This window comes from Entelurus aequoreus, linkage group LG20 (genome assembly GCF_033978785.1).
Source record: "Entelurus aequoreus isolate RoL-2023_Sb linkage group LG20, RoL_Eaeq_v1.1, whole genome shotgun sequence".
NCBI classification, from domain to species: domain Eukaryota; kingdom Metazoa; phylum Chordata; class Actinopteri; order Syngnathiformes; family Syngnathidae; genus Entelurus; species Entelurus aequoreus.
In genome coordinates, this window is record NC_084750.1 from 13,068,942 (window position 1) to 13,084,918 (window position 15,977).

At 38.3% G+C, this 15,977-nt stretch overlaps 1 protein-coding gene across 1 annotated transcript; it reads left to right on the plus strand.

Moving 5' to 3' along the window:
• The first annotated feature begins 425 nt into the window (after nt 1-425).
• On the plus strand, nt 426-10,744 carry LOC133635583 (3-oxoacyl-[acyl-carrier-protein] synthase, mitochondrial-like). Its single transcript, XM_062028803.1, has 2 exons — nt 426-1,507; nt 9,977-10,744. Exons 1-2 carry the CDS (start codon nt 543-545, stop codon nt 10,377-10,379), a joined length of 1,368 nt encoding a protein of 455 aa, XP_061884787.1. The 5' UTR covers nt 426-542; the 3' UTR covers nt 10,380-10,744.
• The last annotated feature ends 5,233 nt before the right edge of the window (nt 10,745-15,977 follow it).

Consider the following 15,977-nt stretch of genomic DNA (forward strand, 5'->3'; position numbering starts at 1 on the left):
GATATTTACGAATATCGAAATTAAAAGAGTATACATAAGGGTGTATTTATATATACATATTTAGCATTCTATTTTAGTTACCACTAATTTACAACCCCCTGGCGCTGTTTTCTACGGTTTTTTTGTACTCACTTTGATTATTATTTCTCAAATGTTTGTAAATGTTAAAATTTATAAATAAAGGTTTATAAAAAAAATAAAAAAACCAAAGATTTAAAAAATATGTCTTGGGTCCTCAATACAGGTCTTGAGCCGATGCCTGAATATTTACGAACATCGAAATTTTAAAAAGTATACATATATAAGGGTATATTTATACATAAATATTGAACAAATATTATATCATCCATTCATTATTTTCTGTAGTATGTGACTTTGGGTTAATTCCGTCAATAATTATTTAGAACTGGCATTTACAACGTGTGCCTAAAAAGCCAACGCCAGTTAAACTCTCCACACTTTGGGCAACCTACGTCAAGATTAGCTGGTTAAGTGACATAATCCGGCAGAGTTGAAGCAACAATCAAAGTTTGGGATACAACATGGTGTTTTACTGGGGTAAGTTGCAACTACGACGCAGCGGCAGGCTTCTGTACGAAAAGAAGAAGTTGACGGGTCCAAGATGGCGGAGCACCGGGACGGGCGGAAGGAGGGTTGTCATCACCGGCATCGGTCTCGTCAGTCCTCTGGGCACCGGGACTAACCTGCCCTGGAACCGTCTCATTCTTGGCAACAGCGGCATTGTCGGTCTGGACTCGGAGGACTACAAAGCTATCCCCTGCAAAGTCGCAGCCTTGGTGCCCAGAGGACGTGGAGAAGGTCTTTTTGACGAGGGTCTGTTTGCCACACCTGGGGAGATGAGGAGCATGACAGGGGCCACCGTGATGGCCCTTGGAGCTGCTCACCTGGCCCTGCAGGACGCAGCATGGCACCCCACAACCACGGAGGAGCAACTAGCCAGTGGTGTGGCCGTGGGCATGGGCATGGTGTCGCTGGATGAAATCGTGTCCGCCTCTGTGGCCCTGCAAGAAAAGGGCTACAAAAAGGTGAGCCCCTTCTTCGTGCCCCGGATCCTGGTGAACATGCCCGCCGGGCACATAAGCATCAAGCACAAACTCAAGGGCCCCAACCACGCCGTGTCCACGGCGTGCACCACGGGCGCGCACGCCATCGGCGACGCCGCCAGGTTCATCGCCCACGGTGATGCGGTCGCCATGGTTACAGGGGGCACCGAATCCTGCGTGGGGCCCCTGGCGATGGCCGGCTTCGCCAGGGCGCGGGCCCTCGCCACAAAATGGAACCAGGATCCTAGACTGGCTTCCAGGCCCTTCCATCCAGAGAGAGAGGGGTTCGTGATGGGCGAGGGAGCGGCCGTGCTCCTGCTGGAGGAGCGGGACCACGCGGTGGACAGGGGGGCCCGGATCTACGCCGAGGTCTTGGGGTACGGACTGTCGGGGGACGCCAGCCACATTACCACCCCCACCGCCGACGGAGACGGGGCTTTTAGGTAACCCTTCATTTCTCTCTCTACATGCCCCGAAAGGGACAAGCAGTAGAAAATGGATGAATGGATGCTTACATTGTAGCCATTTGTGTTAATGATTCAATTCACAATTTATGGTTGGCGATATGATGCAGGGACAATAAATGCAGGGACAGTCAATAAATAAGACTTCCTTCATCTGCCTGACACTTTATACTTAAGTTACCATCTACTGCAGTGTTTTTCAACCTTTTTTGAGCCAAGGCACATTTTTTGCGCTGAAAAAATGCGGAGTCACACCACCAACAGAAATCGTTAAAAACTAAACTCAGTTGACAGTAAAAAGTGGTTGTCACAATTGTTGGATATGACTTTAAATCATAACCAAGCATGCATGAATATAGCTCTTGTCTCAAAGTAGGTGTACTGTCACCACCTGTCACATCACTCCGTGACTTATTTCGACTTTTTTGCTGTTTTCCTGTGTGTAGTGTTTTACTTCTTGTCTTGCGCTCCTATTTTGGTGGCTTTTTCTCTTTTTTTTGGTATTTTCCTGTAGCAGTTTCATGTCTTCCTTTCAGCTATATTTCCCGCATCTACTTTGTTTTAGCAATCGAGAATATTTCAGTTGTTTTTATCCTTCTTTGTGGGGACATTGTCGATTGTCACGTCGTGTTCGGATGTACATGGTCTTTGCTCCACAGTAAGTCTTTGCTGTCGTCCAGCATTCTGTTTTTGTTTACTTTGTTTTAGTTTTGTTCTGCATAGCCTTCCCTAAGCTTCAATGCATTTTCTTAGGGGCACTCACCTTTTGTTTATTTTTGGTTTCAGCATTAGACACCTTTTTAACTGCACAATGTCTCCCGCTGTTCCCGACATCTACAAAGCAATTAGCTACCGGCTGCCACCTACTGATATGTAAGAGTATTACACGGTTATTCTGCCGAGCTCTAGACAGCACCGACACTCAACAACAACACATCGTTTTCAGACTAGAATTACTAATTTGCAAAAAATATTTATTACCCAAATAGGTGAAATTAGATCATCTCCCACAGCACACCAGACTGCATCTCACGGCACACTAGTGTGCCGCGGCACAGTGGTTGAAAAACACTGATCTACTGTGCCCATTTTCAACCCTGAGAGGGTGTAACATACAACCTGTTCAATATGTTAAAATGACTAAGCCTATTTTTTAATGCATTTAAAGGGCTCTTTGGCATTTTTCAAAATATCATTACATGCCATGTATTTTTCTAAATTGTTGAAATCAATCATCCGTCATTTGCATTCCTAGAATAATGTTAATTTATTATTCCATAAAACATTTTAACTACGTTTTTATATTGCGTCCTGATTTAATAAATGTACCCTCCAGTTTGTGACTATTACAAGTCGTACTATCAGAGAATATACATTTTTTACAGCATGTTTTAAAGGCCTACTGAAATGATTTTTTTTTTTATTTAAACGGGAATAGCAGATCCATTCTATGTGTCATACTTGATCATTTCGCGATATTGCCATATTTTTGCTGAAAGGATTTAGTAGAGAAAATCGACGATAAAGTTCGGAACTTTTGCTCGCTGATAAAAAAAAAAGCCTTGCCCGTACCGGAAGTAGCGTGACGTCACAGGAGCTAGTATTCCTCACAATTTTCCTTTGTTTACAATGGAGCGAGAGAGATTCGGAGCGACAAAGCGACGATTACCCCATTAATTTGAGCGAGGATGAAAGATTCGTGGATGAGGAACGTTACAGTGAAGGACTAGAGATGCAGTGCAGGACGTATCTTTTTTCGCTCTGACCGTAACTTAGGTACAAGCTGGCTCATTGGATTCCACACTCTCTCCTTTTTCTATTGTGGATCACGGATTTGTATTTTAAACCACCTGGGATACTATATCCTCTTGAAAATGAGAGTCGAGAACGCGAAATGGACATTTAAAGTGACTTTTATCCCCACGACAATACATCGGTGACACACTTAGCTACTGAGCTAACGTGCTAGCATCGTTCTCAAATGAAGATAGAAACAAAAGAAATAAACCCCTGACTGGAAGGATAGACAGAAGATCAACAATACTATTAAACCATGGACATGTAACTACACGGTTACATCAACAGCCGTGCTCACCTGCGTTCCAGCGATCGACGGCGCGACGAAGGACACCCATCATCGACGAACCTCTGTAGCATGAGCTAACGTGATAGCATCTGTCTCGAATGCAGATAGAAACAAAAGAAATAAACCCCTGACTGGAAGGATAGACAGAAGACCAACAATACTATTAAACCATGTACATGTAACTACACGGTTAAAAATTCTCAGCCTGGTAAGGCTTAACAATGCTGTTGCTAACGACGCTAAGGCTAATTTAGCAACTTAGCAACCGGACCTCACAGAACTATGATAAAAACATTAGCGCTCCACCTACGCCAGCCAGCCCTCATCTTCCCATCAACAGCCGTGCTCACCTGCGTTCCAGCGATCGACGGCACGACGAAGGACTTCATCCGTGGGTTTGGCGGCAAGCATCGGCTAGGCGTAGTAAGTAGTCCTTGTTGTGTTGCTGTAAGTATTGTACTTAGCCGCTAATACACCGATCGATCCCACCTACAACGTTCTTCTTTGCAGCCTCCATTGTCCATTAAACAAATTGCAAAAGATTCACCAACACAGATGTCCAGAATACTGGGGAATTTTGTCGAAGAAAACAAGAGGTTTTTGTATCGTGTCCGATGGGGTCCAACCACTTCCGTGGATTTTGTGACGTCACGCGCATAAGTCATATCCAAAGGAGTTTTTCAAGCGGAAGTTTAGCGGGAAATTTAAAATGTCACTTTATAAGTTAACCCGGCCGTATTGGCATGTGTTGCAATTAGAGATGTCATTGAAAATAACATGAACTTGTGATTTTATGAATTTATCAACAATGTTTTAAGTAGAGATGTCCGATAATATCGGCCGATATATGCGTTAAAATGTAATATCGGAAATTATCGGTATCAGTTTTTTTATTATCGGTATCGTTTTTTTTTGTTTTTTTTTGTTTGTGTTTTTTTTGTTTTTTTTTATTAAATCCACATAAAAAACACAAGATACACTTACAATTAGTGCACCGACCCAAAAAAACTCCCTCCCCCATTTACACTCATTCACACAAAAGGGTTGTTTCTTTCTGTTATTAATATTCTGCTTCCTACATTATACATCAATATATATCAATACAGTCTGCAAGGGATACAGTCCGTAAGCACACATGATAGTGCATGCTGCTGCTCCACTAATAGTACTAACCTTTAACAGTTAATTTTACTCATTTTCATTCATTACTAGTTTCTATGTAACTGTTTTTATATTGTTGTACTTTCTTTTTTATTCAAGAAAATGTTATTAATTTTTTTATCTTATTTTACTAATTTTTAAAAAAAGTACCTTATCTTCACCATACCTGGTTGTCCAAATTAGGCATAATAATGTGTTAATTCCACGACTGCATATATCGGTTGATATCGGTATCGGTAATTAAAGAGTTGGACAATATCGGAATATCGGATATCGGCAAAAAGCCATTATCGGACATCCCTATTTGCAATGTTAAGATTTCATCATTTAAAGTCCTTTAAAGGCCTACTGAAAGCCACTACTACCGACCACGCAGTCTGATAGTTTATATATCAATGATGAAATCTTAACATTGCAACACATGCTAATACGGCCGGGTTAACTTATAAAGTGACATTTTAAATTTCCCGCTAAACTTCCGGTTGAAAACGTCTATGTATGATGACGTGTGCGCGTGACGTCACGACGGCAACGGAAGTATTCGTACCCAATGTGTCACCATACAAACTGCTCTGTTTTCATCGAAAAATTCCACAGTATTCTGGACATCTGTGTTGGTGAATCTTTTGCAATTTGTTTAATGAACAATGGAGACTGCAAAGAAGAAAGTTGTAGGTGGGATCAGTGTATTAGCGGATGGCTGCAGCAACACAACCAGGAGTACTTACTTGGATAACAGACGCGCTAGCCGATGCTAGCCGCCAACCGCACGGATGATCGGGCGAAGTCCTTCGTCGCGCCGTCGATCGCTGGAACGCAGGTGAGCACGGGTGTTGATGAGCAGATGAGGGCTGGCTGGCGTAGGTGGAGCGCTAATGTTTTTATCGTAGCTCTGTGAGGTTCGGTTGCTAAGTTGCTAAGTTAGCTTCAGCGTCGTTAGCAACAGCATTGTTAAGCTTTGCCAGGCTGAGAATTATTAACCGTGTAGTTACATGTCCATGGTTTAATAGTATTGTTGATCTTCTGTCTATCCTTCCAGTCAGGGATTTATTTATTTTGTTTCTATCTGCATTTGAGCCAGATGCTATCATGTTAGCTCAGTAGCTAAAGAGCTTCGCCGATGTATTGTCGTGGCGATAAAAGTTACTGAATGTCCATTTCGCGTTCTCGACTCTCATTTTCAAGAGGATATAGTATCCCAGGTGGTTTAAAATACAAATCCGTGATCCACAATAGAAAAAGGAGAGAGTGTGGAATCCAATGAGCCAGCTTGTACCTAAGTTACGGTCAGAGCGAAAAAAGATACACCCTGCATTGCCTCTCTAGTTCTTCACTCTAACGTTCCTCATCCACGAATCTTTCATCCTCGCTCAAATTAATGGGGTAATCGTCGCTTTCTCGGTCCGAATCTCTCTCGCTTGTAAAGAATGGGGAATTGTGAGGAATCCTTCCTCCTGTGACGTCACGCTACTTCCGGTACAGGCAAGGCTTCTTTTAATCAGCGAGCAAAAGTTGCGAACTTTATCGTCGTTGTTCTCTACTAAATCCTTTCAGCAAAAATATGGCAATATCGCGAAATGATCAAGTATGACACATAGAATGGATCTGCTATCCCCGTTTAAATAAAAAAAATTCATTTCATTAGGCCTTTAAAAACATTTAAGTATTAGACTTTGACTTCCTTTTATTGTCATTCAAATCTGAACTTTGCAGTGCAGATAAGAACGACATTTCCTTGCACTACAGAAAAATAATATGCTTTTAGCTTAGCACAAGTCAGCCATTAAAGGCAGGCAGCGATTAGCGATGCCAAATTTCTTTGGCATGACCAACGACGCCACTTCTGCTGTCGCCACGACAACTGTGCTTTTGACTCCATCCGTTAGGGGTGTAACGGTACACAAAAATTTCGGTTCGGTACCTACCTCGGTTTAGAGGTCACGGTTCGGTTCATTTTCGGTACAGTAAGAAAACAACAAAATATACATTTTTTGGTTATTTATTTACCCAATGTGTAAACAATGGCATAACATACATCAGGGGTCACCAACCTTTTTGAAAGCAAGAGCTACTTCTTGGGTAGTGATTAATGCGAAGGGCTACCAATTTGATACACACTTAAATAAATTGCCAGAAATAGCCAATTTGCTCAATTGACCTTTAACTCTATGTTATTATTAACAATTAATGATATTTACACTTAATTGAACGGTTTAAAAGAGGAGAAAACACGAAAAAAATGACAATTAAATTTTGACACATAGTTTATCTTCAATTTCGACTCTTTAAAATTCAAAATTCAACCGAAAAAAAGAAGAGAAAAACTAGCTAATTTGAATCTTTTTGAAAAAATTTAAAAAATAATTTATGGAACATCATTAGTAATTTTTCCTGATTAAGATTCATTTTAAAATTTTGATGACATGTTTTAAATAGGTTAAAATCCAATCTGCACTTTGTTAGAATATATAACAAATTGGACCAAGCTATATTTCTAACAAAGACAAATCATTATTTCTTCTAGATTTTCCAGAACAAAAATTTTAAAAGAAATTCAAAAGACTTTGAAATAAGATTTAAATTTGATTCTACAGATTTTCTAGATTTGGCAGAATATTTTTTTTTAATTTTAATCATAATAAGTTTGAAGAACTATTTCACAAATATTTTTTGTCGAAAAAACAGAAGCTAAAATGAAGAATTAAAATAAAATGTATTTATTATTCTTTACAATAAAAAAAATGTATTTACTTGAACATTGATTTAAATTGTCAGGAAAGAAGAGGAAGGAATTTTAAAAGGTAAAAAGGTATATGTGTTTAAAAATCCTAAAATCATTTTTAAGGTTGTATTTTTTCTCTAAAATTGTCTTTCTGAAAGTTATAAGAAGCAAAGTAAAAAAAATTATGAATTTATTTAAACAAGTGAAGACCAAGTCTTTAAAATATTTTCTTGGATTTTCAAATTCCATTTGAGTTTTGTCTCTCTTAGAATTAAAAATGTCAGGCAAAGCGAGACCAGCTTGCTAGTAAATAAATAAAATTTAAAAAATAGAGGCAGCTCACTGGTAAGTGCTGCTATTTGAGCTATTTTTAGAACAGGCCAGTGGGCTACTCATCTGGTCCTTACGGGCTACCTGGTGCCCGCGGGCACCGCGTTGGTGACCCCTGACATACATATACACACAGGGTCCATTGCCAGGGTTCATGTGGTCAACATATATCAAATAAAAACTAAATAAGATAAGGCTCAGAATGGTTTCTTAAGAAAACCTTTCTACATGTAAAGTGCTTTTTTTGATTGATTGATTGAGACTTTTATTAGTAGATTGCACAGTACAGTACATATTCCGTACAATTGACCACTAAATGGTAACACCCCAATACGTTTTTCAACTTGTTTAAGTCCACGTCAATCAACATTAAACTGCCTCAAGTTGTTGCTCAGATGAAATAAAATGACACAACTTTTCTTCTGCATATAAAAAGTGCAACATCAAACAGTTTCAAGTCAACTCAGCCTCAGATTACCTTTTCTTTCTCCCCCCCGCCCCCACCCTGGGTAACTTGGCAGTAAGAGGATATATGGGCTTATTGTTCTTCCACCATAGAAGTGGGTCAAAATCTAGTTTTTAATGCAATATGGTCTTAAATCTGCTGCTATAAAAACTAGGGATGTCCGATAATATCGGCATGCCGATATTATCGGACGATAAATGCGTTAAAATGTAATATCGGAAATTATCGGTATCGTTTTTTTTATTATCTGTATCGGTTTGGTTTTTTTTGTTTTTAAAAAAAAAAAAATTATTAAATCAACATAAAAAACACAAGATACACTTACAATTAGTGCACCAACCCAAAAAACCTCCCTCCCCCCATTTCTTTCTGTTATCAATATTCTGGTTCCTACATTATATATCAATATATATCAATACAGTCTGCAAGGGATACAGTCCGTAAGCACACATGATTGTGCGTGCTGCTGCTCCACTAATAGTACTAACCTTTAACAGTTAATTTTACTCATTTTCATTAATTACTAGTTTCTATGTAACTGTTTTTATATTGTTTTACTTTCTTTTTTATTCAAGAAAATGTTTTTAATTAATTTATCTTATTTTTATTTTTTTTTTAAAAAGTACCTTATCTTCACCATACCTGGTTGTCCAAAATTAGGCATAATAATGTGTTAATTCCACGACTGTATATATCGGTTGATATCGGTATCGGTTGATATCGGTATCAGTAATTAAAGAGTTGGACAATATCGGATATATCGGCAAAAAGCCATTATCGGACATCCCTAATAAAAACATTTGTTATTGCTTTAGCCCTGTGTTGCACCTTTCCTGCTTCCGGCTCCCAGACCGTAGCCGAGGAGCGCAGGGGAGACACTCCTCCAGGGCCGATGTATTCTCGGGGGCAACACCCTTCACTCTACCCGGCAGTGGGTCTCCACAGCTCAGTGGATCAGATGTTTGATGAAGCTCTGTGTCTATCTACCACCACTACTGTTTTCTGTTTATTTGTTACTGACTGTGGCAGGACACCTCTGCTTCTGTTTCACTTTATGTTGCTGGTAAATAATATGGTTGTAGTAGTAGGCTCAAGTTAAATTATTTAGTATGCACTAATTAAAGGGGCAGAGCTTTGAGACATTTTAGCTTTTATATTTTATAAGATATATTTTTTGTAAGAACCACAATTAATAAATATATTTCAGTGAATAACTTATTGTTCAAATCTGTATATAAATATGTACATAAAGTGTTGTAATTATATTGTAAAATGGATGGATGGATGGACGTTTAAAACTGTTATTATTAATTAGTAAGTATACATTTTTTGAGCCTTTTTAGAGAAAATCAAATCATTGTAGTAAATTATGCAAATTACTCGATGATGTCATGGTGACCACGCCCGTAGCCACGCCCCCACCGCCACAGGTATCTTGGCAGTTTATGGGAAACACTGCTCCGTCCTCCATTGTTGTATTGCGCAGCCAAAGTGTTCCCAAACGGGAGATTAATATGTCCGTGTGGAAACTCGTTCGGTACACCTCCGAACCGAACCGAACCCCCCGTACCGAAACGGTTCAATACAAATACACGTACCGTTACACCCATCCATCTTCTAGTGCAGATATGCTGATCCTAGCAGAAACCCTGGCACTAAGTAGCATGTACCTTTTGTCGACAGGTGCATGTCAGCAGCCATCAAAGACGCGGGCGTTTCACCCGAGGACGTGACGTACGTGAACGCCCACGCCACCTCCACACCTTTGGGCGACGCGGCCGAAAACGCCGCCATCAAGAGGCTGTTCGGCCCACACGCGGCACGTCTGGCCGTGTCGTCCACCAAGGGGGCCACGGGACATCTGCTGGGGGCGGCGGGGGCCCTGGAGGCCGCCTTCACCGCTCTGGCCTGTTACTACGGCGTCCTGCCTCCCACGCTCAACCTGGACCACACCGACCCGGACTTCAACCTCAACTACGTTCCCTGCACGGCACAGACCTGGCAGACTTCGGGCAGACGTGTGGCGCTCTCGAACTCTTTTGGATTTGGAGGAACAAACGCCACTCTGTGTCTTGCCAGTGTGTAACCTGGTCCATCAGCCTTGATACGGATCTCTTTCACATGTGGCCACACCAATATGTCCTGATTGAAATAAAGGTGTGCACCAGAGCAGTGGTCCCCAACCTTTTTGTAGCTGCGGACCGGTCAACGCTTGAAAACTTGTCCCACGGACCGGTGTGGGGGGGTGTATTTTTAAAAAAAAAAAAAATTTTTTTTTATTTATTTTTTTTTTTTTTACATAAATAAATACAATCATGTGTGCTTACGGACTGTATCCCTGCAGGCTGTATTGATCTATATAGATATAGAATGTATATATTGTGTTTTTTATGTTGATTTCATACATTTTTTTTTATTTTTTTTTACATAAATAAATACAATCATGTGTGCTTACGGACTGTATCCCTGCAGGCTGTATTGATCTATATAGATATAGAATGTATATATTGTGTTTTTTATGTTGATTTCATTAAAACAATTTTTTTTATTTTTTTTTATTTTTTTTATTTTTTTTACATAAATAAATACAATCATGTGTGCTTACGGACTGTATCCCTGCAGGCTGTATTGTTCTATATAGATATAGAATGTATATATTGTGTTTTTTATGTTGATTTCATTAAAAAAAAAAATATTTTTTTTTATTTTTTTTACATAAATAAATACAATCATGTGTGCTTACGGACTGTATCCCTGCAGGCTGTATTGATCTATATAGATATAGAATGTATATATTGTGTTTTTTATGTTGATTTGATTAAAAAAAAATTTTTTTTTATTTTTTTTTTTTTTTTACATAAATAAATACAATCATGTGTGCTTACGGACTGTATCCCTGCAGGCTGTATTGATCTATATAGATATAGAATGTATATATTGTGTTTTTTATGTTGATTTCATTAAAAAAATAAAAAAATAATTTTAATTCTTGTGCGGACCGGTACCGGGCCGCGGCCCCGTGGTTGGGGACCACTGCACTAGAGAACATCGGCAGTCCGATATCGGCCGATAAAGTACCCACGATTGTCACACACACACTAGGTGTGGCGAAATTATTCACTGCATTTGACCCGTCACCCCTGATCACCCCCTGGGAAGTGAGGGGAGCAGTGAGCAGCAGCGGTGGACGCGCCCGGCAATAATTTTTGGTGATTAAACCCCCAATTCCAACCCTTGATGCTGAGTGCCAAGCAGGGAGGTAATGGCTCCCATTTTTATAGTCTTTGGTATGACTCGGCCGGGGTTTGAACTCACGACCTACCCATCTCAGGGCGGACACTCTAAAATGCTTTAAAATGTGATATTGGAAATTATCGGTATCGGGTTCAAAAAGTAAAATGTATGACTTTTTAAAACACCGCTGTGTACACGGACGTAGGGAGAAGTACAGAGCGCCAATAAACCTTAAAGGTACTGACTTTGCGTGCCGGCCCAGTCACATAATGTCAGAAAAATTGTATGGAAATTATCAAAAAACTGTCCGTTCTCCGAGTTCCCAGTGAACAGACAAGAGGCTGTCTTTGTTGTACCAAGCCAAAGGCTTGTAAAATTCCATTGTCTACAATGGGAGGCGTTATCTATTGTGAGCCAAGACTTGCCCAAGCTCGATCCAGGACCAGTCCAGGCCCGAGGCATCTTTTCCGAAAACAATAGCTGTTTACATAACCCCCCCCCCCCCCGCCCCCCCCCCCATTCCTTTAGAAACAGCTGTTGTTATGTAAACAGGGAATATCCAATTAAAAGAGGAGACGTGAACCTTTTTCTCGTCAGAGTGTGATGACACTGTCCAAGGGTACGCGTCTCTCCTCAAATTGAGCAAATTTAATTCTGTCTCTGTTTAATTCCTTGCTTCTTGTCTCGTTTAATAGATGTCAACAGTGTTGGAACCTGACACATAATATTTTCACACACGCGAGTGAATGCAAGGCATACTTGGTCAACAGCCATACAGGTCACACTGAGGGTGACCGTATAAACAACTTTTAACACTGTTACAAATAGGCGCCACACCGTGAACCCACACCAAACAAGAATGACAAACACATTTCGGGAGAACATCCGCACCGTGACACAACAGAACAAATACCCAGAACCCCTTGCAGCACTAACTCTTCCGGGACGCTACAATGTACACCCCCCCCCCCCCCCCCCGCTACCCCCTGGTATTGGACAAAAAGGAGGACTTTTTTTCTCCTCCATTTGAAAATGTGGAGGTTATCATCACTACTGTCTGATTCCAATCAATGCAAGTCATCACAATCATACCAACTTATATTCTTGTCTTCATGAAAGAAAGTAATGTTAAACATGCTTGTATTATCATTAAACACCTTTAACTTGTTGACGTCTCTTTCATAAATAAATCAATAGAAGTTCTAGCTGCTGACAGAAGCACATTGTATAATAATGACTTTTTTGCCGATATTCCGATATTGTCCAACTCTTAATTACCGATATCAACCGATACCGATATATACAGTCGTGGAATTAACACATTATTATGCCTAATTTGGACAACCAGGTATGGTGAAGATAAGGTACTTTTTAAAAAAAAAATAAGATAAATAAATTAAAAACATTTTTTTGAATAAAAAAGAAAGTAAAACAATATAAAAACAGCTACATAGAAACTAGTAATGAATGAAAATGAGTAAAATTAACTGTTAAAGGTTAGTACTATTAGTGGACCAGCAGCACGCACAATCATGTGTGCTTACGGACTGTATCCCTTGCAGACTGTATTGATATATATTGATATATAATGTAGGAACCAGAATATTGATAACAGAAACATTTCGATATTACATTTTAAAGTACATCTAGCATAAATTAAGGATGTCCGATAATGGCTTTTTGCCGATATCCGATATTCCGATATTGTCCAACTCTTTAATTACCAATACCGATATCAACCGATACCGATATCAACCGATATATACAGTCGTGGAATTAACACATTATTATGCCTAATTTGGACAACCAGGTATGGTGAAGATAAGGTACTTTTTAAAAAAATGAATCAAATAAAATAAGATAAATAAATTAAAAACATTTTCTTGAATAAAAAATAAAGTAAAACAATATAAAAACAGTTACATAGAAACTAATAATGAATGAAAATGAGTAAAATGAAGTGTTAAAGGTTAGTATTATTAGTGGAGCAGCAGCACGCACAATCATGTGTGCTTACGGACTGTATCCCTTGCAGACTGTATTGATATATATTGATATATAATGTCGGAAGCAGAATAATAATAACAGAAAAAAACAACCCTTTTGTGTGAATGAGAATTTTTAAATGGACCCCGACTTAAACAAGTTGAAAAACTTATTTTGGGTGATACCATTTAGTGGTCAATTGTACGGAATATGTACTATACTGTGCAATCTGCTAATAAAAGTTTCAATCAATCAATCATTTAATCAATTTCAATCAGAGTGTGAATGAGTGTAAATGGGGGAGGGAGGTTTTTTGGGTTGGTGCACTAATTGTAAGTGTATCTTGTGTTTTTTATGTTGATTTAATACATTTTTTTTTTTTAAAAACGATACAGATAAAAAAAAACGATACCGATACATTTCGATATTACATTTTAAAGTACATCTAGCATAGATTAGGGATGTCCGATAATGGCTTTTTGCCGATATCCGATATTGTCCAACTCTTTAATTACCAATACCGATATCACCCGATACCGATATCAACTGATATATGCAGTCGTGGAATTAACACATTATTATGCCTAATTTGGACAACCAGGTATGGTGAAGATAAGGTACTTTTAAAAAAAATAAAAAAAATAAGATAAATCAATTAAAAAAAAGTTCTTGAATAAAAAAGAAAGTACAACAATATAAAAACAGGTACATAGAAACTAGTAATGAATGAAAATGAGTAAAATTAACTGTTAAAGGTTAGTACTATTAGTGGAGCAGCAGCACGCACAATCATGTGTGCTTACGGACTGTATCCCTTGCAGACTGTATTGATATATATTGATATATAATGTAGGAACCAGAATATTAATAACAGAAACATTTTGATATTACATTTTAAAGTACATCTAGCATAAATTAAGGATGTCCAATAATGGCTTTTTGCCGATATCCGATATTCCGATATTGTCCAACTCTTTAATTACCAATACCGATATCAACCGATACCGATATCAACCGATATATACAGTCGTGGAATTAACACATTATTATGCCTAATTTGGACAACCAGGTATGGTGAAGATAAGGTCCTTTTTTAAAAAAAAATTATAAAATAAAATAAGATAAATAAATTAAAAACATTTTCTTGAATAAAAAAGAAAGTACAACAATATAAAAACAGCTACATAGAAACTAGTAATGAATGAAAATGAGTAAAATTAACTGTTAAAGGTTAGTACTATTAGTGGACCAGCAGCACGCACAATCATGTGTGCTTACGGACTGTATCCCTTGCAGACTGTATTGATATATATTGATATATAATGTAGGAAGCAGAATAATAATAACAGAAAAAAACAACCCTTTTGTGTGAATGAGAATTTTTAAATGGACCCTGACTTAAACAAGTTGAAAAACTTATTTTGGGTGATACCATGTAGTGGTCAATTGTACGGAATATGTACTATACTGTGCAATCTGCTAATAAAAGTTTCAATCAATGGGGTGGCCCAGTTAAGAACATAAATAATACCAATGAATGATGTCCAGAGTGCCACATATTGTTCCTAATCTTAAAATGTAGAAAACATTCAGCTACAAGAGTGGCCTGGGGTTGAACAGTCCAAGTGATAAAGCTTTGTATTTACAGTAAAAGTGTCATCTTGTCTCATCAGTCTTGTACATATTAGTCTTTAATTACTAGTTTATATTTTTAGTTAATTGTTCATATTTAATGTTTACTTTGTACAAAGAGAGCGCAGTCTACTGAAGTTAAATTCCATGTGTGTTAAACATAACTGGACAATAAAGCTGATTCTGATTCACTTTTTTATTGTTGGTAACAAAAACCTGAAACAGCTATGTGCAAAAATAATTCGTAGTGCAAGAAAAACAATAAAGTGCAACAATAAAATCACTTAAATATATATAAAAAGGAACAAATTCAATTGTACAAAAAAAAAACATAATTAAATCAAATATCAAGCAAATACTTAAATAATATTAATGAACAGAGTTACCAGAAACAAGGTAACATAATGGTTTATAAACAAATATAAAGTTACTACATATTAAAACTATGTAAATGTACATAACGATGAGCAAAAATTTTTTGGGGAAAAAATCTAAATAAACTACCTTAAATTAAGGTCCTTAATTCACACATATTGACCATCACATCACAGTTTTGTTCCTCTGTTCTTCACCACCCACCGCTCCACCCACTCCACCCACTCCTTAAAACCTGTGCTTCCTGGCTTTTCTGGAGGCAAAGTCATTTATGACATCACTGTAAGAAATCCGATGGCCGACTTTGTTATTAATACTAATCACTGCCATGTACGAGTCTGACTCAGACTCGTACAAGTACATGCAAAAAATAAAAAATAAGAATTTTTTGTTAATTGCTTTTGGGGGCCCCCTGGTGGCCGCGGGGCCCTAAGCAAGCGCTTAGTACGCTTATGCC